The sequence below is a fragment of the Phyllostomus hastatus genome, unplaced genomic scaffold (genome assembly GCF_019186645.2).
Source record: "Phyllostomus hastatus isolate PE091 unplaced genomic scaffold, TTU_PhHast_1.1 phas_contig_34, whole genome shotgun sequence".
Classification (NCBI taxonomy): domain Eukaryota; kingdom Metazoa; phylum Chordata; class Mammalia; order Chiroptera; family Phyllostomidae; genus Phyllostomus; species Phyllostomus hastatus.
In genome coordinates this window covers 57989362-58016282 of record NW_025333857.1, presented here as the reverse complement: position 1 = coordinate 58016282, position 26921 = coordinate 57989362, and the positions used below count along the sequence as shown (strand labels likewise).

Sequence of the window (26921 nt, the reverse complement as noted above, 5' to 3'; positions counted from 1 at the left end):
GTACTACCAGATGTCGGTGGGCGTAAGCACCTGTTTGCCCTTCTGTCTCCTCTGTTGCTCCCCTCCCTTTTATGAAAGGGACTAGAACTGTTTTCCATTGACACGATCACTTAGCAGCTATTTTTGCATCTTCCTCAGGAACTGAAGATGTTATCACTCATATGGAAACTTTAAGTTCACTCAACGAGCTCCCAATGAGAGTCATCAGAGCTGAACTCCAATAAACACTGGAGTGTTCTCAATGAGAAAAGCGGTCTTAACAAAATAGGACGGCATTACATAGTCTCACTGTGTCTCATGGTGGCACAGGTGAAAACATGAAAACAGAACGTTGTGCTTATACACCCGATGAGTCCAGAAATGTGACATCTCTTTTGGCACACATTCAGAAACAGATAGAATCCCTGAGCGACCCCACTCCTAGCTTAAGAGAATTATTGTTTAGTGGGTTCAGCTCTTGGGACTCCTGGAAAATGTAAATCAAAAATATATTTCACTTCCTGGCTGGTGTAGCTCAGTGGATTGAGCGCAGGCTGAGAACCAAAGTATCGCAGGTTCAATTCCCAGTCAGGGCACATGCCTGGGTTGCAGGCCACAGCCCCCAGCAACCACACATTGATGTTTCTCTCTCTCTTTCTCCCTCCCTTCCCTCTCTAAAAATAAATAAATAAAATCTTTAAAAAAAATAAATAGATAAATTTAAACTTCAAAAAATATATACATGTTTCAGCCCTGGCTGATGTGGCTCAATGGATTGAGTGCCAGCTGAGAACCAAAGGGTTGCCAGATTGATTCCTGGTCAGGGCACATGCCTGGGTTGCTGCGCCAGGTCCCCAGTGGGGTTTGCTCGAAAGGCAACCACACATTGATGTTTCTCTCCCTTTCTCCTTCTTTTCCCCTCTCTCTAAAAATAAATAAACAAAATCTTCAAAAAAACTCTTAAACAATAAAAATTCATATATTTCAAATTGATGTGATTATTATTATCTTGGAAATATTTTTTAAAATATTTTATTTATTTATTTTTTAGAGAGAAGAGAAGCCAGAGGGAGAAAGAGAGGGAGATAAACATTCACGTAAGTGACAAACATCAAGTGGGTACCTCTCAAATGCCCCCAACTGGGGACTCAACCTGCAACCCAGTCATGTGCCCTGACCAGGAATCGAAACTATCAGGATGACACCCAACCCACTGAGCCATACCACTCAGGGCTTCGGAATATTTCTTATGATCATTAAAGATTTATGCATGTTCTACTAACACTAAGGAAAACCAAGGCATGCACCAGTTCATACTGTGATAACATAATGCATTAGCCTCATTGGGCACAAATACCCACTTACTAAAACTGACATGTAAAAATAATGAGTACTTTCCCAATGCTTCAACCTAAAATTGGCATGAATGTTGACTGCTTCTAAAACCCAGAGATGGCAAGCATGGCGTGGACCCAGGGAAGGCATTACCACCCTGGCGATGAGGAACTTTAAAACGTTTTGTTTGACATATGATGTTCTCTGAAAGACAAATCCTGATTGAAAGGTGGAAATAAGGAAGGAGTGGACATAAGAAATAATATAAAATGAAGGCATTTTAACCAAGTTGCTAACATTGTTAACATTATGAAGGTTGAGGCATGAGGAAAGATTACATTCTTGTGCTACTAGCCTGGGAACTTAAATTTTTAAAAACTTTCCAATCTTATGTCCATGTCTAGGCATAACATCTGGACATATACCAAGCCTCTAGAAAACGCTCTGATTACCCACTGAAGGGGTAATCCAGATCACCTGACATTACCACCCCACGTGATCAGACCTGCTGGTCTCCTCCATCTTCCAGGCCACCTGACATTTGTTGTCCTGACTGCCAGTTATCTGGTGGAGAACCATCCTGGACCAATCCTAGAGCTAACAATGCAGGACTAATAATTCTCCAAGAATGCACTTTTTGCAATAAGAACATTTAACTTTCTTCTCATCTTAGAAACACTTCTGGGTTTGTGCCTGCGCTGTGTCTAACCCTGATTACAAACTCTAAGACCCTTGAATAAGTCTTTATAATTTATTTCTAGCAAAGTTTCCAGACTCCTTTTGAGTGTGCTGAACAAGATCTAGAGATTGGTCAGGTTTGAGAGCCTTCATTTCTAGAGAAAAAAGTGTGCTAGGAGAGGTCTGTTCATAGGTTAGCAGCACATTGTGCGAACTGAAAAACCGTGCCTGCCTGATTTAAAACTTAGTATAACACACTGTCATCCCTGAAATGAATGAAGTTGTAGTAAAAAAAAAATCACAAATCACAAATAATCTCAAAGCACAATAATCAAATTCATTAAGCAATTCCATTCATCTCTTTGGCAACACCCCCACTGTCTAAGATGTTCAGACTTAGTAAATTAAAACATAGGACACCCAGTTAAATGTAAATTTTAGGTAGCCAATAAGCAATTGCTTAGCATATGTATATCCTATGAAATATTTAGGACATACTAATACTAAAAAGTTATTTACTGCTTATTTAAAATTCAAACTTAACTGGGTATCTAGTATTTCATTAGGCAAAGCCTCCCCTGATCCCATCTTTGGGGATCCTCTGTTCTAGCTCCCAGGAAAATTAATTTGCATTCAAGTAGGTTAAAAAGTGTCTTTCTACCTGGGTTCAAAGGCTCACTTGGAGACCTTTGATGAGTTACCTAACTTTACCATTTTTCTTTTTTTTTTCTTTTTTTTAAAGATTTTATTTATTTATTTTTAGAGAGGGAAGGGAGGGGGAGAGAGAGAGAGAGAGAGAGAGAGAGAGAGAAACATCAATGTGCGGTTGCTGGGGGCCATGGCCTGCAACCCTGAGGGCAACCATGTGCCCTGACTGGGAATCGAACCTGCGATGCTTTGGTTCGCAGCCTGCGCTCAATCCACTGAGCTACGCCAGCCAGGGCCTTTACCATTTTTCAACACACCTGTAAAAGGGGATTAATAGCATTTCCTCCTTCTCAGGGCTGTTGGGAGGGTTACAGGAGATGGTACGTGGGGGGCCTAGTGCAGGACTCAGCTCACAGCACACGCTCAGCCGGCATCAGCTGTTACTGTCGGCAGGAAACTACGGCGAAGGAGTAAAATGACAAAAAGAAGAAGGCACTTGACATCTTTCATTCACCAGGAACATTCCTCATTGATACATAAATAATTGAGAGCTGTCGACGGTTGTGACTTCATTTATCTGGCTTTTATTTTATTTGACACGTAGGGAGTAACCCACTGGAATAATAAGCAATACTGACGCAGTGTATTACAGTTTCCAGCAGGGCCTTTCACATCCATCACCTTGTCACAGTGCAAAAGACATACTTAATAGAATTTCAAGACCGTGATTCTCGAAGCGGGTTGGGGGCGGGGGGGACTGTGAAAATTCAGCCAAACAGTCCTGGTAATGCCTCCTACCTCTGCACTGCCAACTCCCTCCAAGATCCACTATTCTAAGTAGTTTTAAGGATTAAAACAGATCTACAATAAAATATTTCCTTTGTCAAGGAAGCCAATTGAGAACAATCTTTAAGTATGTACTCAGTAATGCAGAAAGGACTTCTGGTCCTCAGTGTGTCTTTTCGTCCAGACCCCCTGCACAAAACAATTCTCAGTGTCGTCACCATCAAATACAAAGGACATGCGGCTCAACACTGCTGGCGACAAAAGTCCCTCAGCAGAATGTTTTTTCCAAAGCATCCTCCAAAGAAAGCTGCCACCTGTGGCCTCTGTTCCCCATCGGAAGAGTCTAAATGCTTTCCCCCTCGTGTAAGGAAGAACAGCTGCCCTTCCAGAAGAGCGGTCTCTCTCCCGGCAGTAAGTGTTACCTACAGAGACACAGCACCCTTTTTTTTTAATGTGGCTGGTTCATGTCCCTGATTAGAAAACGTGTCCCTTTCAAATGATTGTGCGGCCAGAATCTCCAACTTGCCTCAGTGGCACCCATCTTGTCTCTTGCCTGTGGTCAAGTGAGAGATATTATATACGTTGTTATATTCACTAAACGAGGAGGCCATTAGACAGAGGTGGCTCTAATGCCATGGTGGCCTATATACAAACAAACCAAAATCTAAGCCTGGAATGCCTCCAGGTTATGAAGTCATAGCACTAAGAACAACCAATCACAAAGAGCCAACTAGGCTTTACGCTACGACCAATCCATCACAGCTACAGCCTTTCTCCACATCTGCCTTTTCTCTATAAAAGTCTCCCCCCACCCACAGACCGCCTCTGAATGGCAAGGACAGTGAGAAAAGCAAAAGCAGGGAGGGTCGGGAATGGTGTGCAGCTGAGGGGAGTGGATCGGAGGCTACTGCTGAAACACAAAAACTGGCCTATGAGTTTCCGAACTGGCTCTGAATTGACAAGGGCATAAAGTCTAGAAGGATCTTTGAGGGTCACCTCATGACACTTCATCTCCAGCTTACGCGCTGACTTTGGAGAGCTGACCTCACAGAAGACAAGTCTCCATGGCCCTCACACACGGTGATCTGTCCTTGGACCGTACGTATGTCATACCCTTGCCTGGTAGGTGGGCGCATATGGTCTAACTCAGAATGTGAAGAACTTTTGAAGATAAGTTGTATGCCCTCCCCCCCCGCCCCCCAAAAAAAGCTCTCTCCCTGCACTCCTCTCCACCGAGCACTCCCAACCACTTCCAGTTCGGCACAGCCCAGTTCCAACAGATTTTCATCAAAGAAACTCTTACAGTTTTCACTATGCCTCAGTTTATGTTTTCACAACGTAAATAAGCACAAGGCCTCTTTCTGAGAGAGACTCTAGTGTACTAGCATTTTCTGTGCTCCTTTTTGCAAATACTTAGTTTTTCGTCTCTTTATACAAAACAAAGGGGCAAGGTAAAGGTAGCATTTGGGATGCAATTGGTGCGTTTGACTGAAATGGCAGCCAAATCACCTAATCCCTACTAGGAGATAATTTTTTAAACATACATCAATGTAGTTTTGAACAGTCATCAAATGAATGAAATTAAAAAACCAAACCAAACCGTGCAGAGCCAAACAGGTGTAACTGGTGGCTCCCAGCAATGCGCCCGGCTGAATAAAGCCAAGAACTTCCAGGATGTGGGCCCTGGGTGGTTCACCCCAGAGAAGAAAGGCAGCTCTGTGCCCAGCAAACTCTTTTAGTAGGGAGCAGCTAACCAGTAACTTCATTAGGCAACACTACTCGTACATAAAGCTTGCCTTCCCCAGAGGGTATTTAAATGCTCGGTTGGAGTGTAGCCATCTTACTGGCTTTTTATAATTAACAGGGTATATTTTAAATGCCTTTGAGAAAACAGCTAGAGTTTATTATATATGAAATGTACCATTGCGGTGGTTGCCCAGATCCGGAGGGAGGAACGAATGGGGGGAATGGATGTTTAACAGGGACAGGGAGAGAGCGAGGAATTAGTATTTAAAGAGGATAGAGTTTCAGGTTGGGATGATGAATGGTGATGTTTGCAGAATAGTGTGAATAACGTAAGTGTTACAGAACTGCACACTTAAACATGATTAAAAGGATAAATTTTATATCATGTACATTTTACCACAATAAAAAATACAGCATTGCTTGGCTAATAAAAATAAAAAGAAGAAGAGGAAGAGGAGGAGGAGGAGCTGAGGTGTAAAGGGAAAATAACCAGACAATAAAAAAGAAAGAGAAAGAAAAATGAATGGAAAGAAAAGAGATTGATGAGATTGCTAAGACACCCCCTCCCCCACCCAGGGCAGTTGGGGTGGGGCGGGGCAGCAGTGATCCTGAAGAAGAAAAGTGGGTTTCTCCCCCACCCTCCACAGTCAAGAAGGAGACCCCCACTCCGAAAACACTGGCGGGGCACCTGCAGTGAGGGGGTGCTGCGTAGGGTGGAGAGCATTTAATAACTGAACAAACTCGGGAACCCACCCTGCAGCAAATAAAGCAAATCAAGTCACTGAAAAATGAACTACACACAAATGGCCAGACGTACATGAAAAAGACACACAGCAGCACTGACCTTCGGGGAAACGCAAGTCAAAACCACGATGGAATGCCACTTTACAGCCAGTAGGACAGTTACAATAGAAACACAGACAATAGCGAGCGTTGACCCGAATGTGGAAAAGCCAGAACTCTCATGCAATGCTGGTGGGGGTATGCAACGGTGCAGCCACACTGGAAGATAATCTGGCAGTTCTTCCAGAAGTTAAACACAGAGTTACCATACAGCCCAGCAATTTTACTCCTAGGAACAGACCCATGACAAATAAGAATATAAGTCCACACCACAACTTGTACATGAATATTCATAGCAGCATCATTCATAATAGCCCTAAAATGGAAACAACCCCCAAATCCATCTACTTGTGAATGGACTAAGAAACAAAACCAAGCACTGGTATACCCATGAAATGAAATACTGTTTAGGAGTAAAAGGAATGAAATACTAATAGAGGCTATAATATAGATGAACCTCCAAAACATTCGGCTAAGTGAAAAAAGCCAGACACAAAAGACCACCTGTTACATGATCCCACGCAAACGAGGTGTACAAAGCAGGCCAGTCCACGGAGACAGATAACAGGTTTGTGCTCCCCTGGGGTCGGGGGTGAGAACAGAGATGAACCGTAACAGGGCATGAGGGATCCTCCTGGAGTAATAAAGCTGTTATCAAGCTGAATTATGGTGAGGGTTGGTAAGCTTACTAAAAAAATTTTTAATTGAACATTTAAAAGCATGAATTTTATGGTATTTAAAAGATATACTTCAATTGAGTTATGTTTTTAAAGAAAGGAATGGGTAGAAAAAGAACCGTAATTCAGAGGGTCTAACAAGTGGAAAACCAAACACTCGGGCCAGTGGCCTGTGAGGGGAAAGTAGGGAGGAAGCTACAGGAGAAAGACCCTGAGGTGAGAATACAGGGGGTCGGGGTGAGGAAGGCCCGAGGTCCAGCTTCAGCGTGGCCCAGCTTAACTGCAGTCTAGATAAAGACTGGTCTTCATTCATTCATTCATTCAACAGATATTGACACAGTACGCCAGACATGCAGCTATGTGCTGGGGTGCACGCCCTCAGTGAAATCACATTCTAGCAGGGGAGACTGGACATCAAGAAGGGTAGGAGCAGTTTTTGGTAAATCTGAGTATATTGGCCTCCTGTGGCTGCCATAACAAATTGCCATAAACTTGGAGGCATAAAACAACAGAAATTTATTCTCTCCCAATTCTGGAGGCCTGAAATCCAAAGTCAAGGTGCTGACAGAGCCATGCTCCCTCCAAAGTCTCTAGGGGAGAATCCTTCCTGGCTCTTCCAGTGTCTGGTGGCTCTGGGGGTCCTTTGGCTCGCACCTACATGCAACTCCGATTCCTGCCTCTGCCTCTTTGCGTGGCCTTCTCCACGTGTGCTTCTTCTTCTTCTGTTTCTTGTGGGAACACGTGTCACTGGACTTAGGTCCTACCTGGTTAACCCAGTATGTTCTCATCTTGAGAGTCTTAATTATACCTGTGAAGGCCCTTTCTCCAAACAAGGCCACCTTCACAGGTGCCAAGGTCTAGGACTTGGATGTATCATTTTGGTAGGGAGGGAGAGGTCCACAGTTCCACCTATTACACTGAGTGATTTAACACTGCTGATCAGGCGCACTGGATGCTCCTACCTGCATTACATCAGTATATTTAGAGGGCATTTTTAATATCAGTGCTCTTAGCTCAAGGTTCCTCAGAATGACAGAAGTTTGTTTATGAACAGATTCACTCATCTGAGTCATGTATATTTTTAGAAGCCTGATTTTGTCATTTTGAAATAAGACATGGTATTAAAAGGCTACGCATATTAGAAAAAAAAACACATTCAGACAATTAGGGCATTGCAAAAAATTCGCACCTTTTTTAGATGGAAAAGTTTTAATCACTAAGACAGATGCATCTATCACAAGAAAAGTAATATGGAGGGAACCGAACTACCTCAGAGATTTCTGCTGATAGTCCCTTGGGAAGTGCCAATGAATTGGCTTTTATTGTAATTAATGTTTTAACAGAAGGTACACCCCCCCAACCAGGGCCAAAAGAATATATCAGGAACAGCCGATATTGCACGGATATGTTAAATAGCTATTAGAAACACAAATAACTGTAGATACATAAATATATAATGAGGAACCTGTAGTTAATTAATGAACATCAGGCATTTATAGACACAGAAAAAATAGCCTTTAAGATGGGTAGAAGGACAGGAGGAACAGGATAAAGCAGTGTGGGGCAGGGAACAGCGTTGCACTAAAGGAAAAAAATGCTGACTGCTGATTTATTGGGAAACCTAAAGGGGAAGATCTAAACAGAAGCATTCCCTAAGGTACATCCACCTAGAGGTTTCACAAGTTCTTCAGTGAGAAGAAACTGGCATGAATAGAGGAACTTAGTATGTATACAAAGTTATTAGCGTATTCAAATATATTTCTATTTTGCCTAACTCGTTCAAGTATATGGTGTTTATTCTTCACAGTGGGCTCAGTTCTTGTGAACTAAAAGTCCTCTGTTCTTATAAGGAAAACTTCCAAGTATTCATTAAAAGAGAAGAGAACGAGAATACCAATTAAGCTGGACAGGCCAGAATAAAACTGCAGCCAAGGTCCTGGTACCAAGGATAAGTAGACTGATGAGGCCCAAGAGCAAGCTCACAAGACGGGACTGGGGTAAGACCTGCTCCTATCAGATTACACCATGTGTGTGTATGAAACAAACTCTGGCCTTTCTGACCCTTTCAATGTCTCCACAGCATCTGCAACTCACACAGATAAGAAACGAATTCCTAAAACGAAGGCAAATTCATAAACAGCACATCCACATCGGCCACGCTCCACTGTCGGCACCCATCCCCTTCCATCCGGACTTCTCGAACTTTTATGCCTTTTCAGCAGAAGCCAAGGAAGCACCAACGCATCACTGTGATTTATATTATTGTCTTGCAAATTCTGCTGAACATAATTACAAGCAAACAAACTTTCAGCACTGGATCCTTATTTAGATTAGTGGATTTTTTTTTGACCAATCAGGCTACTACCCACCTTTTATTTAATTTCACTGTGGTAGTTTTGTTTGCTTTCTGTAACATTTTTAACATAGATGACTTAAGTTCAGCCTTTGTATCACGAAGGAAAGCTTGAATACATTCATTCTGTATATTCTTTTGTACAAGCACTAGTAAACCCAGGAGTGAAATATCTGTAGTTATATCTCAATATAAAAATGGACATGACTTTTTGTTCTCAAAGAATAGCTCATAAGTGGCATATATTTAAATTCTAATCATTCAAGCAAAAATGCTAGAAAGCCCTGCCACCGCAGCCTCTGTGAACTGAGACATAAACAGAATTCCAAGAGAGGGGGGCTGTTCCTTCGTGTCTGATCCAGTAACGGAGGAGAAGTGGTTGAGTCTGATAAATTTTGTTACGAGTTCCTCAGCCTAGGCAATAATTACAAACTCATGTATTTAATTAGAACGGTGATAATTAGGTTGATTTTCAGATGACTCATTCTGTAAACCTTTGGCCATGAGTGCTCCAGCTGGAATGGGCCGTGTGCTGCCTTCCCCCTGACATCAGTGGAAATCTTGAGTCAAGATCAAAGCTACTTTATGCCTCTCTGACCTTTCTTCACAATGCACAGTGGGGCCCAGTTTCTCAGCTCAGAATTTTCAGATTTGCTTCACTGTGCCCGTAGGGTTACCATTTGCAGACAACCTACGTGCAGCTATTCACTGGAGACCCTACAATAGGCTCATTGGAAATCACATCTTGGCTTCTGGCTTTCAGGAAGTTTCCTAATCCAGATCCCACATTTCAGGAAATCGCATGTCTGGGTGACTCACTGAGGCTTCGGTGACTAGAGAGGTGGAGGAACAGTCCTCACTTTACCCCTAGAGGTCTGCCACAGTCTCACGTCACTCAGGAGATGCACTTGGAGAATCAAACTAGAGAAAGGACGCCTTACCGTGATAGTCATGTCTGCGCTGGATGTTCCTGGGGCGTCCGAGGCTGCCTCGTCTCCCCTCAGTAGCACGCTCTCCCACCCGACTCCTGGAAAACAACAGAACGGGGCATTGGAGCCAAGTGCATTCAGCTGGCATGGATAGACGCAGTTGTCGTTTTGCCAATTCCAATCCCATGCAACTTGTAAAAGAAACCGATGATCATCCCCAGCACCTCACCTGCCTAGCAGTTACCATGGAGGAAAGCTTCCTTTTAGAAGTGTGGGTGGTCAGAACATCCTTTGTTTTTTTGTGTGTTTTTTTAAAGATTTTATTTACTTATTTTTAGAGAGGGAAGGGAGGGAGAAAGAGAGAGAGAGAGAGAAACATCAATGCGTGCTTGCTGGGGGCCGTGGCCTGCAACCCAGGCATGTGCCCTGACTGGGAATCGAACCTGCGATACTTTGGTTCGCAGCCTGCGCTCAATCCACTAAACTACGCCAGCCAGGAGAACCTCCTTTGTTTTTACCCAACCTCCAACTTTGGAGTACATTGTCCAAATCCTGTGTCTTACAGACAGTTCAGTTCCTAGCCCGAAGTAAAGAGGATGTTCGAATGAACTTCTCCAGAATCCAGGCCTCACACCGCGCTCTTACACAGGGCTTACGGTGAATTCCAGACACAGGAACACACACCTCTGCATCTAATTCAACACCCAGTAGAAACGATTCCAGATTATTCACATCCTACATTCCACACACCTAATGGAAATAGCTGAGCTGTCACACTCACTGTTAAAATCTACATACGCTTTCTCTCCAAGTCTTGATAAATTTTAGTGTTCCTTTTCTCTTAAGCTGTCAAACCATCTGTAAGAGTATTTGTCAAGATACAAGATTTTGCTCTCTCCAACCTCAAAAGAGAAGCCAAGGGCTCTTACTTTGTAATACCTAAGAACAGAATATAGTAAAGCTACATGAATTCAGAGGTAATGGTGTGTGGAATTCAGATGTGAATGGAGGTGGAATGGTCTATATTAGTGAAAAGTTTGAAGTAACGACAAGTATATCTTTAAAAACAGATTTATTGCAATTTGACCTGCGATAACTAAGATATGGACACAACCTAAGTGCCCATCGATGGATGAATGGATAAAGATGTAACAAAAAAACTCAGCTATTAAAAAAGAGAAAGAAATCTTATCATTTCTGGATGGAACTTGAGGGTATTATGCTCAGTGAAATAAGTCAGACAGAGAAAGAAAAATACCATATGATTTCACTTATATGTGGAATCTAAAACAAAACAAGCTCACACATCCAGAGAACAGACTGGTGGTTAGCAGAGGGGTGTGGGATTGGGGGCGGGGAGGTGAAATGGGTGAAGGGGGTTAACTGTAATGGAGTGAACTGGACTTACAGTGGTGAACATGACACAGTGCACACAAATATTGATTATTCTGTTCTACACTTCTGGCTGATGGGTGTGGGCAGCAGTGGCACCTGCCTTTTCTGAGCGGGAACATTTAATTGTTGATGCAGGACCTTCTAAGCACCCTTCCCCTCCACCACGGTGAACAGTAATGTTCCAGATACTGGAGGTTTTGTCAGCCTGACTCCCAGCATGGAGGGATGCATAGCAGAGACAGCCAACCCACAATGCCGTGCAGAGTTAAGTGAGAACTAAACCTTTATTGTTCTTAGCCACAGGAGTTGGGGCTGTTTATTACAGCAGCACAACCAAGCCCAGCCTTAGGAGAAGGAGCCCTTCCATACCTGCCTTGCCCATCAATATCCAGTTCTTATTACAGAGTTCTTTTTTTATTTTTTTTTAACTTTTTGATGTTACAGAGAGAGAGAGAAAACATCAATTTGTTGTTCTACTCGTGTATGCATCCATTGGTTGCTTCTCATATGTGCCTTGACTGGATACCTAACCTGCAACCTTGGTATATTGGGATGATGCTCCAACCAACTGAGCTTCACAGTCAGGGCCTACAGAGAGTTCTTGACATAAATCCGTGTTCTGGCCTCTAAGTCAGTTCTGTTGCCATTTATATTTTATCTCCTTGACCAAGTTATATTGGCCCATACTTTCTACTTTTGGGGGGCCACTCTCTGTTGCCCAGTGCTTATTGTGCAGATTAGTTGCATCTCATGAAGGTTTACATTCCAAAGACAAGGGCATAGGCCTGCACAGTAATAACTGCCCTTGAAAATGCCTTACATCTCCCATGTAGTGCAATGCAGCCCCGTACTTCAGAAAGCCCCACAGAGCCACGTTTTGTTCTAGCTTTGGACAGACCATTTCTTTTTTTTTTAAAGATTTTATTTATTTATTTTTAGAGAGGGAAGGGAAGGAGAAAGAGAGAGAGAGAGAGAAACATCAATGTGTGGTTGCTGGGGGCCATGGCCTGCAACCTAGGCGTGTGCCCTGACTGGGAATCGAACCTGGGATGCCTGGTTCTCAGCCCGAGCTCAATGCACTGAGCTATGCCAGCCAGGGCAGACCGTTTCTTCTGCTAAGTATCAGATGATGTTGTTGGCTTGTACTAAGGATCATGCTGTCCAAAAAAAATGCAGAAGTTGAAATTTTAGAATTCTCAGGGCTTGGAGATACTCAAACTACGAGAGAGAAGGAGCTGTGATCGAGTGCAGAGACAGAAGGCTAACACGTCCCTTGTCATCTTCACACTGGGGTGTGTCATTTAGGGTATTGTCTGCCACAGGTAATAGGAAGTCTACTTCACGGAGGCTTAAGCACCACAGGACTAGCTGGCTCATGGAACGAGAACTCCCAAGGTAGCATGGTACCACAGGTGATTAATTTAGTGGTTCCATGGCCTCATGGCCTTAGTTTGACTTCTCTGCAATTTTCCTCTGTGGTCACAAGTTGGACATAGCAGTTCCGTGTGTCATGAAAACATCCAGAGACAGGGAAAAGGAGTAAATAAGCCCTTCACAAAAGTACCCTTCCACACCCCTAAGCTGACCCCCAAAGCTTCACGGGTCAAAAACAAAACATAAGTCTATTCCTAAACTGATCGTGGAAAAAGGAATGGAATTATCCAAACTGTCTTGGAGCTAATTAATGCAGATTGACCCCCTGGTTTGGGGAGGGTCTCAGCCTTCTCTGAGCATACAGCCACCAGGAAGATGATGAACAAAGGCACTAAGCAGATCTCGGCCAGCAACAAAGAAGGGGAGATGTTGATGGCCGTCACAGAAGCGACCACTAGAGTCTGTCACACAGGAGGACATGCACATAGCTTGCAATGGCAGGCAGGATCACTTATACTTTTAAAATTTCTCTTTTACTTCCTCTTTCTGTCATTTGTTTAGCTAGAAATATGCACTTGAATTCATGTAAGTTAAATACACAGGTGATGCCAGGACTAAGCCTTACCTTCTGGTGCCGGCTCCTTGGAGTCTTAGCGCAGTGCCAGACTGACATCTCCACCTCCTCCCCCAACTGTGAACACACAGCCCCGACCATGCACCCCGCTTCTCGGGGTGCTCACTAGGGCCTGAGCCAGGAGTGCCCTTAAGCGTGCCTTGTCTGCTGATGTCTGCTCATCAGCGCTGAGCTTGTAAGCACAGTGGGCAGGACTGGGCCTGATACCCAGTTAGTGTCACCCGGCTGTCTGCTCAATGAGAAATGTGAGTTTGGGCAGCCAGGTTGGAGGGACAGGAGCTCCTGAGTGGGCCTGGGTAAGGGCAGAGAGTGCCCAAAGCAGAAAAGAGGAAGACTAAAGGAAAGGGTATGGAGGGCATTGGAAACAGTTGTACCTGTGAGCTGGTTCACTCTAGATGCTGAAGAAACACGCAGACTATGATTTACCTTGTCCTCCAGAGCCAGGCAAGGTCAGGTGGCCCTGCACACTCACCAGCAAACCCAGAAAGAGAAACCACATGAAGCTGTGGTCACCAGATACAACACATCTGGGTGATAAGACCCTGAGCACCTAGAAGAGAGGGCTGTCCATTCTCGGGCCCGACCCCAGACCCACCTTGCTCCTCGGTCACCCACCGGCACACAGCAAGGGCACATGAAGTGTTTCCCTAATGGAACTGGTGTCAGACAGGACACCTTGAGTCTGACCTTTGGCCTTGAGTCTGCCAAAGCTGCTTTCTCATCAGGATAGAAGTCTCCTCTGCCGTGTCACCTGATGGGTGCCCCTCACATCTACATGGCCTTTTCCTGATCACATTCCTCTCCACCTCCCACGGTCATGCCGATTGGGTAGCTGGAATAGACTGTCTTAGAAGAACTCAGCCACAAACAGATTGGGGAGAAGAGAAATCCCAGATGATGACCTGCGTAGCCTGGCTTAGGGAGGGAACAGAGGGCACAGTGCAGGGCCTTCAACAGCTAGGCGTGTCCCTCTTGTTTGCAGGGGGTTTGGGAAAGTCTTCTCAGTCCAACCTGCACTGTGCTTATCCATCCTAGCTCTTGTCTTTCTCACCACACCTCTGCCTGAATCCTCACCAGCCCACTGACCTAAACGACGTCATGGAACTGCACGAAGTCTAGAGCCCAGCCTTCCACGTCCCAGTAGGAGGACTGAGGGCCTGAGACAGAAAAGATGCCACGGTCTCAGGCAGTAGCTGGTGAGCTGGGACCGAAAGGACTAGATGACCGGATTTCCAAGACCAGGGTTCTTCCTGGGGCCCAAATGATACCAAACCCATTTTACAGACAAAAGCCTGTAAAAGCCATTGTGAAATCATTTTGTTTGATCACAGTGAAGAGATTAGGGTTTGGGCCTGGTTCCCACCACATGTTAGCTCTCTTCCTCACCCAAATCTCTGCACAGGGCCTCAGAATTGAGACTTGCCCAGCTATTTGTCTTTCTTTTAGTTGCCTTTGACTCTCCCATGGGTTTCAAAAACTCCTACTCTGTTCTTGGAGGAGTTCTCAGTGGGGTGGTCATTAAAACCTAGCGGAACTGCAGAACAATGATTTGCCTTTACACGCTCGGCCCTGGGAAACCCCACCCAAGGATAAGCTGATGGGGCAGCTTCCTCAGAATGGGAAGCCCTGCCCCGGGGCTTGGAGGAGTGGAGCAGGATGTGACCCCACCCCAGACAGCCCCGCCGCCGCAGGTGGTGGCTCATCCTCATCCCTGAGCCCCAGCCTTCTCTTCCCGGGCACAGACGGAAGGCCAGGCCCTGGGGGCCTCCGAGAGCAACGGTGGCAGGGGCATCTCCCCCTCCCTTGGCCCTCCTCCCTGAGATGAGCTCACTGGGAAAAAGAGAAAGGCCCACCCTTGGATGGATGACAAGTCATTTCCTCAAACTCCCCCGAAGGTCGTTTCCCCTTCCCCGCACCTCTACGTCCCTGAGTAAGGGAAGTCACTCGGGGTGCTTCTGAGGAGCAGACGTTCAGGTTGCTCAAGATGCACAAGAAAAAACTTCAATGTCTTGCCAGGCGTGCTCCCCATGCCTTCTTCTCCCCACTGCTTTCCCCAGCACATGGCCACAGTGACACCGGCCCTGGAAGCTCGCCTGTACTGAGGACAAACTGCAGGGCGAGGACTGTGTCTCTGTGTGTATCACCTTGTTCGATCCTCACAGGAGACAGGCACATGAAGCAGGTACAATATCATCCCCACTTTACAGAGGAGAAAACTGAGGCTTAAAAGAGTTAAAATGGAACTACTAGGTAATGGAACCAATACTTAATCCAAGCACTCAGGCCTCAGAGGCTCTTTGCTTAACCAGTCACCTTACTACCACTCGAAAGATTAGTATTTCTTCTGTTTTCGGAGGTACGAGAGCAGGAAGCCTGAGGATTCTGTTCCCAGAAGGGAAATTTTCTTCCCTGTGGTTCTAGTTCCAGCTGGCTCAGAGCTCGCGATGCACCGGTCATTAAAGGTATTTGCAGTGAGGCACCTAGAGATATGGACAGCCCTGGCTGACACTGCCCCCAACCCAGCGCAGTTCAGCAAATATTTACTAAGGGTCCACAGGGCCTCTCTGTGGTGGCTAGGATGGGTGATTCTTCCTTGGTGCAGGAAGAACTCCGAGGCATGGCTCTGAGGGATCCCAGAGCCATCTAGTTCTGCAGAGGGTGGCCTGAGCAGCAGAGATCATGAAAGGTGGACAAGGATTAAGATTTTATAAAGCACCGCCCTGGCTGGCGTAGCTCAGTGGATTGAGCGCGGGCTGCAAACCAAAGCTTCATAGGTTCGATTCCTAGTCAGGGCACATGCCTGGGTTGCAGGCCACGGCCCCCAGCAACCACACGTTGATGTTTCTCTCTCTCTCTCTTTCTCCCTCCCTTCCCTTTCTAAAAATAAATAAATAAAATCTTTGAAAAACAAGATTTTATAAAGCACCTAGTGCCTCTGAGCTCCACGTTGGGTTTGGATACCCCACAAAAAACCCAGGACAAGCGCTGGGGGATCTGAGAAGCAGCTTTGGATGGGGAAGATGTGGAAACTGACAGCACTCTGGGCTGGAAAATCGTCTGCTGCTTCTCCCAGACTCTCTCCCGTCAGCATGAGGCAAGAAGGAACCATGCTGCTGCTGCTGCTGCTGCTGATGGCAGCTATCATTTCTTGAGTGCTTGTTCTGTGCTGTTGTGTTACGGTTAACGTGTATTTTTTGCAAATGAAAGTAAACACTACTTTCATCCTCATGGTCCAGATAGCAAAAATGAGGCTGAGAGAGGTAAATAATTTGCCCAAGAACACCCAAGCAACGGCAGGTCTGGGATCTGGATAAGGCTCCCCAGGGCCAGTGTTCATGCTGCAGTGCGCTCTTGCTACTCACCTCTGCTGACCAACGTGCCCTTGACCAGAAGGGCAAGAAAGGCACCTCTCTTGAGATTGTGAAGGTACATGCATACACATACTTGCTGGCCACATGTATATACTCTGTGCAAGCACATGCACACACACATGCACACACAGCCATTTATGCGCATGCCTTTTGGCACATACAGAGCCACATGTACACACATGCATAACCCATGTGCCTGTACACACACACGTGTGTACTGAGATGTGAAGCTGCAGCAGGTTTTTAGCTACCCCCATTCACTGTACACTCTGGAGCCTTGGACCGCCTGTTAGGGAGAAAAGACCCTTTTCTGTCACAGCGTCTGAGAGTGGGTGAGGAAACCGGGTGATTCTCTTCCAGTTCTCCCCTCAAACGTGCATTTAAGCAGCCTCTCTTATGGGAAAGGGGAAGTGGACTGCGACCGCGTGAGAATGAGAGCTCAGAAGGATCAGGGTACAGAGTTTCAAATGAGTGTTACAAGGCTCTTGAAGCCCAAACCGGTTTTGAAAATGGCTTGTTTGGGCTGGCCTGAACCGTTCCTCAGAAACTAAAGCCATTTTAGGCAACCTTGCTCCCTGCTGCCAACCCAAGGGGCTGTCCACCAGCAGGCTCCCTTCGCAGAGGTTAGAGAGCCGGCAGCTCAAAGCCTTGCTCCACTCTCAAAGTAATCTGAGGATGTTACCACTTAGTGGGGCTTCTCCCCAAGTCCAATAGAGGATTCTGTTGTATTCTGTACAACAGCCTGATTTTTAGCTTTGTCAGCCTGATTTTACTAGGCTGGAAAGATATTTGATATCATCCCTAAACAATGTGATGTCAAATTAAATAAAAACCCAAGCTACCACCTTGGGTCCAGTTTCCAAGCAGAGGAGATGTGCTGTTTTAAATCAGAGTTAAAACAGGAGGAGATGACAGGGGCACATCTAAGGCCCTTGGGCTATTTGGAGGGTCAGCCCCCTCACTGGTGTGCTGTGACTTTCCCTCTCCTGACCAGGAAAAGGGTGCCATTGGCCTGGAGGCACCGTAGAGAGCATGGCCCGTGGGGACGTGAAGAAGCTGGTCTCGGCCATGTTTTACCCGGCTGACCGCTCTCCCCGGCCCCCGGCCCCACTGCCAGCTCCAGCCCCGAAAAGCAAGGCCCCCCAGCTCATATGTCTTCCATACCATCACCCTTGTTGTTTTTCACAAACGTGCCTGTGGTCACATCACCCCCCCCCCACACACACCTGGACCTCAGTCCTTGCAATCCTGCTGTGTGCCCTGCACTGTCCTTGGGCTGCGGACACCCAGATGGAGAGACCTGGTCCCAGCCCGCAGAGAGCAGGACATCAGGGAGGGGGTTTTGTCTCAGGGCCATCTGATTTCTAGCACTGCTGCTTTCCTCACGGCATGGGGCCTTCCCCTGCTAGGTGGTCAGGATGTTACATTTCCTGGCTGAGTTCTGGGTGTCCTGCCAGCAGAGCTTCCTCCCCTTCCCCTGTGGAGGGGCTGTGGTGGTGTCAGGTGACCTGTGGGAGCTCACCCAGCCATTCAGAAAACACAACTCAATGAAGGAAATGTGTAGAGGAGAGGATATTTTAAAAAGAGTCCTCTGGAAAGTTCAGGAAGGGTCTTAGCGCAATCATCAGAAGTTATCGAGGGTGACCCGTCTGGCTTGTAGACATGCTTTCATCGGCAAAACACTGTTGTTTTAAATGCCTTAGTTGCCAATATTTAAAATTGGCAACAAGAATTTATGTGAATGTACAAACATCTAGTTTCTTAGAAACGAGAGAGAGAGAGAGAAAGAGAGAGAGAGAGAGAAAGAAAGAGAGAGAGAGAGAGAGTTAGTTTTCGCAAAACTGGGCCCAGCACCCACAGCTCTGCAAGGCAGCAGCTGCTAGGAGCTGCGATTGCTACTCTGACAGCCCTCATGACCCATCGTCCTCTACAGCTTTGCTTGTGATTTGATGCCGCTCACTAACAGTAACAGTCTGGCCCCTCACAGTGTCTGAGTCTACAGTCCCAGTCTGCTCTGGTTCCCGCCAAGGCCCCCATGAGCAGGCTCAGAGAAGTTGTGAACTAACCCCACTTCCAATTCTTTTTGGAAGAAGACTTTCTGAAATAGATTGAATTTAAACCATCAATTTAAAAGATACATTGAACCCTGGCTGGCGTAGCTCAGTGGATTGAGCGTGGGCTTCGAACCAAAGCATCGCAGGTTCAATTCCCAGTCAGGGCACATGCCTGGGTTGCAGGCCACGGCCCCTAGCAACCGCACATTGATGTTTCCCTCTCTCTCTCTCTTTCTCCTTCCCTTCCCTCTCTAAAAATAAATAAATAAAATCTTAAAAAAAAGAAACTAATTATCAAATTACCACCAACATCATTATATTAAAAAAAAGAAAGAAAAAGTAAAAGATACACTTGACTTGGCCAAAGCTGGTTAGTAACTCATTGTGGAAACTGGCAGAAGAACCACATGACAACTCGCTTCACCAGCCTTACTTTCCTTTCCCTGTACAATTAGGATAATCACAGAAAACTCAGGGTCTGGATGTAGATGAACTGAAGCAATATACAACACTCCTCAGTTCAGTGCCAGAAACACAGCAATTAATCACGGAAAGACATTATTATTATGTTTATGCTGTGATGCCCTAGCGGCTTCACTTTTAAATAAATGACTTCTAGGAATATGCAGCCTCACTAATTGTGGCTGAGAAGCATGTTGCCAGGAGAAAGAGCAGAGGTCCAGATCTGAAGAGAAGCTTCTAAAATCCTCATGGGGCTGGGACCATAACTAGCATCTCTGCTGGGTTATTCAGCCAACTTCAATTTCTGCAAATAGTGGTGATGACTTGGTCCCTTCCTTCCCCCTCAATCTCTCAAAGTTCTTTTTTTTTTAAGATTTTATTTATTTATTTTTTAGAGAGGGAAGGGAGTGAGAAAGAAAGAGAGAGAAACATCAATGTGCTGTTGCTGGGGGCCGTGGCCTGCAACCCAGGCATGTGCCCTGACTGGGAATGGAACCTGCGATGCTTTGGTTCTCAGCCTGTGCTCAGTCCACACCAGCCAGGGGTCATAGTTCTTAACTAGGCTTCAGTAGAAACTACTTTAGCTGGGTGAGTTTCTGACTCTCAATTCACAGCAGATTTAGGGGCCTGAAGGTGGAGAGGCAGCCAGCCAAGGTTAAAGCCCTAGTGCCCAGTCCCTGGGAATGTGACTGTGTTTGGAGGTAGGGTCTTTAAAGGGGTTATTACATTAATGAGGCCATTAGAGTCGACTGTGATCCAATGACTGGTGTTCTTATAAATGAGGGCATTTGGACACATGGAGACCCTCCAGGGGTGCATGCGTACAGAGAAAAGGCCGTGTGAGGACACGTGGAGAAGATGGTCATCTGCAAGCCAAGGACAGAGGCCTCAGAAGAAACCACACCTGCCGAAACCTTGATCTTGGACTTGATCTAGCCTCCAGAACAGTGAGAAAATAAATTTCTGTTGTTTAAGCAGCCCTAACAAAGGAATCCAGCTGGGTCCACGGGGTCAGGGCATGAAACAGGAGAGCCTCTGGCTGGCAGCTGATGGGTGTGAGGCAGTGGGCAATTCCCAGAAGCAGGGCCATGGTAGGATGTGGGATCAGAGCCTGCACCCGGAGTCAGAGAGGGAGAAGGAGCAAGGCCAGTGATGCAGGACGGGGAACAGGAGGTGATCAGGATGCGTCCCAGAGACAGGGCCAAAGGCCTTGGCTGGGCTGCTAAATGCTCTTAGCAGGCTGTTTGCGCATGGGGGGTGGTTTTGTTTAAAGGGGTTGAGTCTGAGCTGCTCTGGGGCTGAATGTGCTGAAGGCAGAGGATAAGAGATATCAATTAATTTTAATATTATTTCATGATCCAGTGTTTTTTTTTTCCAATTCAAGAGTGCCTGTATGATAGAAAACAAATAAGCCTGACGTTTCTCAAGTTGAAAAGTCCCATTTGGGAGTTTGGCTTGATCCACTGCAGATGTCTGGAAGCTGGAGCACAGACACTGCTGGACTGGGCTTTGGGGAGGCATCTGTACTTCACATCAGAGCATTTATCTCCTAGACTCTTCTCACACTATCATGTGCAAACTTATCTACTTCTTTTCTGGACACGGACATGAAATGTTAAAGCACCTGCAATTGAAATGACACAGGATCACTCTAGTGGTTTGATATAGGATGGGGACGAACATTATTTCTGTGAGTTCCTCCCTTCCTCCTTCCCCACAGATGCCAAAGGAATCCGGTCTTGGCCGATTCCATGTTTTTCTCTTCGTTGCCCTTAAAGGAGGGATCAGTACTTGCCAATTAGTATTAGCTAGGCATTTACAATTCATATTTTTAGAAATGAGTAGGAAAAGACAAGCTGACAAGGCAGGGGGACAGGAGAAGGGAAAACCAAGAGACAGACATTAAGTTGTCTAGATTTTAGATAGATAGGTAGAAGGGTGGATAGATGGATGGATGGATGGATGGATGGATGGATCTACCTAATGGATAATATTTCTCTATCTATCCATCCACCTACCTACCCATCTACAAGGGGGACCCCCCACAAATGGAGTTATCTCCTGGGGGGCAGGCCCCTGTAGCACAGGCTTCCCCTGCTGGGTGAGTGTTCTAGGAACCCATCTGTATCAGTGTGCCGGCTGGCATTGTTGTGAGAGGCTGCCTTCAGCCTCAGTTGATTTTTTTTTGAAGACTCTTTCAAGGAGTTTGCCCATTTCACGATGGGTGGTTTACGAGTGCACCTGCCCACACCGCACTGAGTGTTCAGCAGTTTTTGACCAAAACGGCATGATCTCCAAGCCTCACCCTCCCTAGTCACCCAGTCTTGCCCTGAGTGGCATTTTTTTTTGGTTTTCCAGGTTAAAAAAGTCCTCAAAGGGAAACTTTTTGCTGATGTGGAAGAAGTGAAACCAAAAATGACAGAAGCACTAAAAGGCATCAAACTTGACAAGTTCAAAAGCTGTTCTGAGCAGTGGGAAAAAGTCTCAATAGGTGTATTGCATCAAACGGAAAGCACTTTGAGGGTGACCGAAATTTAAACATGTAAGAATAAATGCACAATTTTTTATAAATAAATTCTGGGTTTGGGAGGCCTCCCTCAATATATCTGTCATTTGTGTCTAATCTATCTATCTCACCACTAAGAAACACCATTGGTTTGAGGGAAGGAATTAAGGAACCACAGTGGACAGCTGTCACTTTGCCCTCTCCAACACTGGTTCCTATGTATTATCGTAATAACACCCCAATTTTCCCTTGGAGTGGTAGGCTCCATTCCGAGTCTACGGGGCTCAGGCACAGCTGTCTACATTCCTCACTGCACCTTCCAGCGGAGATGTCTCTGTGTGTCTGCTCCTGGGCCACGCCCATCCTGGTGCCTCGAGAAGACACTGCTTGTGGGCAGCCACCGAGCCTGTTACTGTTTCTTTAATGGCCAACCAGAGCTGCAATATTCCAGCACCCTCCGTGCCTTCTTCTTTGAGATGTGAGCTGAGGAGGGTTTGGGATCAACTGCAACTCTGGACTAATAGTTTTTCTGAAAATCCTCCAAAGTGACACCTTTTCATTTATAGTCTTCAAGAAATATGATGATTAAAACTATGGTGGAAAACTGTTAAAGGAAGAAGCAAAATCATTAGAGGCAGAGAGAATGTTGCCAAAGGCAGCGTTTAAAAAAATACTCTGGTTCCTTTCTCCACCAGGGAGACAGGGGTGCCTCCTAGGGAGTCAGTCCCACCCTCCTAGTTGAAAAGACTTTATTTATTTGTTTTTAGAGAAAACAAATAAAAAAGAGGAAGAGAAACATCAATGTGTGGTTTTTTTCTCACATGCCCCCAACTGGAGACCTGTTCCACAACCCAGGCATGTACCCTGACTAGGAATTGAACCAGTGACCCTTTGGTTCACAGGCCAGTGCTCAATCCATTGAGCCACACCAGCCATGGCATCTACCCCTTGCTGTCTGCTGTCAGGCCCCTCCCTTCACCCCCAGGCAGAACCAGAGGGAAGGAGGAGTGGCCCTCAGGGAGCCCGTAGCCCTGGGCCTTCACCTAGAGGAAGTCCCCACCACCCAAAGCTAAAACCCTGCATGAGTCAAAAACGAATCGCTCTGCACCGAGGGGAAATCTGGAAAAGGGAAACACAGCCTGTCCACATCGCCTTCTTCCTTTTTCTCCAGGAGTCAAAATACTACTGCAGAATTACAGGTCCTGGGCACACACTGGTGTGACAGTGAATGAAAAGGCAGGGTGTTCTGACAAATGGGTGCCAATGTCTTGCAACGTCACTGACTCCAACTGTGCGCCCACACCCAGAGGACTTGTAGCTTTGGTCTGATGCCATACCTTCGTCCTGCCCTGGCTGGTGCGGCTCAGTGGATCGAGCACTGGCCTGCAAACCGAAGGGTTGCCGGTTCAATTCCCAGTCAGGGCGATGTTTCTCTCACACACTGGTGCATTCCCTCTCTTTCTCCCTCCCTTCCCTTCTCTCTAAACATAAATAAATAAAATATTTTATTTATTTATAAATAAATATAAGGACTAAGACTCTGAAGAGTGAGTTCTGGACTCCCCCCCTGGGGCTCATCTTTACATGGGGCTCACTTATGGAAAGAGTTTTGACAGCACCATGTGGAAATGTGTGCGCACATGGTGGGTGCTACCCACACATGCCGACATGGTGGAGGGCAGCCCGCCGCCTCTTCATCAGGACGTCTGTAGCTGACTGACCCACAGGAAACAGTCAGGGAGGAGTAGTGAACTAGGGGGTGGTTTCCCCCTAAATTCTTTCCAGCCCAGAAGAAGAATTTCGGGGGCAAAGCCCTGATCTTCCCCTTCAGTGGATGCTTAGAGAAACCATTCTTTGTAATTGTTTAAATTTTTATTTTAAAATATTTATTTTTCAATTACTGTTTACTTTCAGTATTACTTTGTAATGGTTTCAGGTGTACAGTACAGTGCTTAGACAATCATAAACTTTACAAAGTGTCCCCAGTAGTTCCTGCACCCTCCTGACACCACACAGTTATGACAGTATCACTGACTGCATTCCCTGTGCTGTGCTTTACATCCCCATCACTATTCTGTAACTGCCAATTTGTACTTCTTCATCCCTTCACCTTTTTCACTTGGTCCCCCGACTCCTCGCCCGTCTGGCACCCACCAGCCTGCTCTCTGTGTCTATGAGTCTGTTTAGAGGAGAAATTCTTAACTAAAGCGTCAGTTCAGTGTTAGATTAGGATGGGGATCTTTGTAGGTATGATCTGAGTTCCCACATGGCTGACTTACTACTTAGATAGGGACAGAAAGGATGATCTAGAATATATATATATACACAAGAGAAGTGTGGCAGAAACCATCTGTCTGTGAAACAGAGCCCGGATGGTCCAGGAAAGCTGCCCTCCTCCACATGGCCCTGTGTTTCACTAAATCAAACCCAGAAGTCCCAGGCCCCTCGCCAGTGACTCGTGTAGGGAAGCCACTGGCCAATGAAACCAAAGGAACAATTAAACAGAAGCCCGAGTGGGACCTTTGGGAAATCTTTTCTTGTTCTTTAAAATGATGAAGAAACTCTTCGTCTACTGAACACTGCCATATCTAGGAGGACTGGTGATGGCTGGACTGTGGCAGCCGCTCTGTGACCATGAGAGTTGCCGGTTGATGACACAGATGAGCTTCTCACGATGACCGAACAGAGACGTGGAAGCACGCTGGGCCCTGGAGGATGCCCCTGTGTTGTGAAATTAAACAACGCCAGAGCAGCTCCGCCACCGGAGTTCTTATGAGCCATCGTATTGCTTCCTTATTATTTAAGCCAATTGAGATATAATTTTCTGTTACTTGTAGCAAAAGAACCCCAGGAAACTATAAGATCATTTGTAATCTTTGACATAATAATTTGTTTTGGAGAAGCTATATCAAAATAATGACCAAAAGATGAAAATTTTTCATCCCAAGCTGAAAAATGCAGAGACGTGTGCATAAAAATCACATTATGAAGAAGAAAAGCAGAACATAAAAGGGTCAGTACATCATCCTAAACTTGTAAATATTCATACAGTTTCTACCAAAGATCATGAGAAAATTCAACTTCACAGTGATGGCTTATCAAATGTTCACTAGATTGTTTCTATAAATTATTCAAGTTGAAACAGTCACTTTAAACATTTCTGGGAAAGGAAGAAGTGTCAGACCCCAAATACAGACTTCTGCACAAAACAAATGGCAGAGAAATGACTGCTGAGGAGAGGTGGCACGCACTTTAGGCAATGCTTCTCGAACGAGTCATTCTGCGACAGGGACTCGGAACCCCGTCCTTTGATGCAATTTCCCGTTACAATAACCCGAATGTGCGAAAGGCCTTTTCAACAGATGTCAAGCGCACAGACTTCAAAGGAGAGAGAGGAGAGGAGTGAGAAAAGAAGACTGAGGGAAAACAGCGCAGGAGACACCATCAACATCTCTGACACAATAATCTCCGAAAATAAGGCACAAGCACAGCCTGGGGCTTGCTTTAATTGGCACGGACACAAGGGAAATAGAAAATCTAAGTCAGAGAGGCTGCCGCACTGAGAAGTGTCTGCCTCTGTCTGCCTGGACATCGGAGAGAAGGTTGGGCGGGGAAAAACAGGAGGGGAAGGAAACCTACCAAATTTCCCTCTGACAAAAGGCTATAAGGTTTGTTTGTTTGTTTATAGGGGGAGGAGAAAGGAGGGAGAAAGACACGGAGAGAAACATCACCTGGTTGCCTCTTGTACATGCCCTGACCAGGGACTGGACCCACAGCCCAGGCATGTGTCCTGACTGGGAGTTGAACTGGTGACCTTTTGCTTTGCAGGATGACACCCAACTGAGTCACACCAGTCAGGGCTATGGGAATTTTTTGCAGCAGGTGATGATAGCCATTTATTATTGGAATTCCTCTTTCAAGGCACCAGTGAAGGTGAATTCTGTTATTCATGGTATTGACAGCTAAAGTAAGATTGGAAAACCAAGACTAAGAAAATTACTGTGATATTAGGAGGTTCCTTATGAACTACAGCAAAATAATTCAAGAAAACGTATTTAATTACCTTAATTAAATGCACTTTTCCTCCTAAGCTTTCTGTCATTCAATTTCCCAAATGCTGACTCAAGCAACATAGGATATCAAGCCTTTATTAAATATGAGCTTTTTTTTAAAAAATTTTGAAGTACAGCTTAGGGTTGTTTTCAGATCTGGATGTGGTGAGGGGGTCAAATTTCTTTTGAACTTGATGGAAGTATTGCCACTTGCAACCAGTTCAATGAGGTGAAAAGAGATGTCAGGTTACTGGAAAGGTGTGCAGTGGAATACAAGAAAATTCAGAGAGTTTTCAAAGAGAATTAGGTGGGGAAAAGAGCCTACACACATTTTCCCGTGTTACAGGTAGCAAATATTTAGTGCAGGGATATTCTCCAGATATGCCCTGTTTTCTAAAAAGTTAATGCACTAAATACTGTATCTCAAGTTGTAGAGCAAACATTCTTTAATTCTAAAAGGAGCCACCTTGTATTGCCTTTAAAAGGTCAGTTTCCTGTGGAAACAGACATTTGATTTGCAATAATTACACATAGAAGGAGATTTTCAGAAATACGTTTGTTACTTCCATGCAAGAGACCAGCGATATACTTCACTATAGTAATTTATGTTAGCCATCCCAGTAGTATTATTAAACTAGGGTTAAGGATCTCAGAGTCAATGGAGAAGTTAGCTTTAAAAAATGGTCAAGACTGAAAAGAAGGGTGAAGTCATGTGCACATTCGGTGAATTTTTAGTATCCCATCCGAATTATTTTTAAGTGATTTTCACCTTTTGATATTGAAAGATGGCATTAATTATGGTGACAATCAATTACATCTCAATACCTCTTTTCTGTATATGATTTTTTCTTTGATGCCACTGGTCACCTTGACTCACAGAGGTTGTTTTTTTTTTTTAGTTTGTTTTTTCCTCACCTAAGGACATTTTTTCATTGCTTTTAGAGAGAGAGGAAGGGATAGACAGAAAGAAACATCAATGTGAGAGGGAAACATTGATCAGCTGCCCTCTCGTACGTGCCCCAAACGGGGGGAATCCAACCCATGACACGCGTATGTGCTCTGACTAAGAATCAAACCTGTGACCCTTCTCCAGCCTACA

At 45.4% G+C, this 26921-nt stretch overlaps 1 protein-coding gene across 6 annotated transcripts in view; it reads right to left on the bottom strand.

The window, feature by feature from the left end:
* Positions 1-26921, bottom strand: part of PALM2AKAP2 (PALM2 and AKAP2 fusion) — a 307871-nt gene that overhangs the window by 116487 nt on the left and 164463 nt on the right. For all 6 annotated transcript variants that reach the window (XM_045840285.1, XM_045840286.1, XM_045840287.1 and 3 more), the window contains one exon: positions 9987-10072. In XM_045840285.1, coding sequence (XP_045696241.1) covers positions 9987-10072 — 86 coding nt within the window. The remainder of the gene's footprint in view (positions 1-9986; positions 10073-26921) is intronic.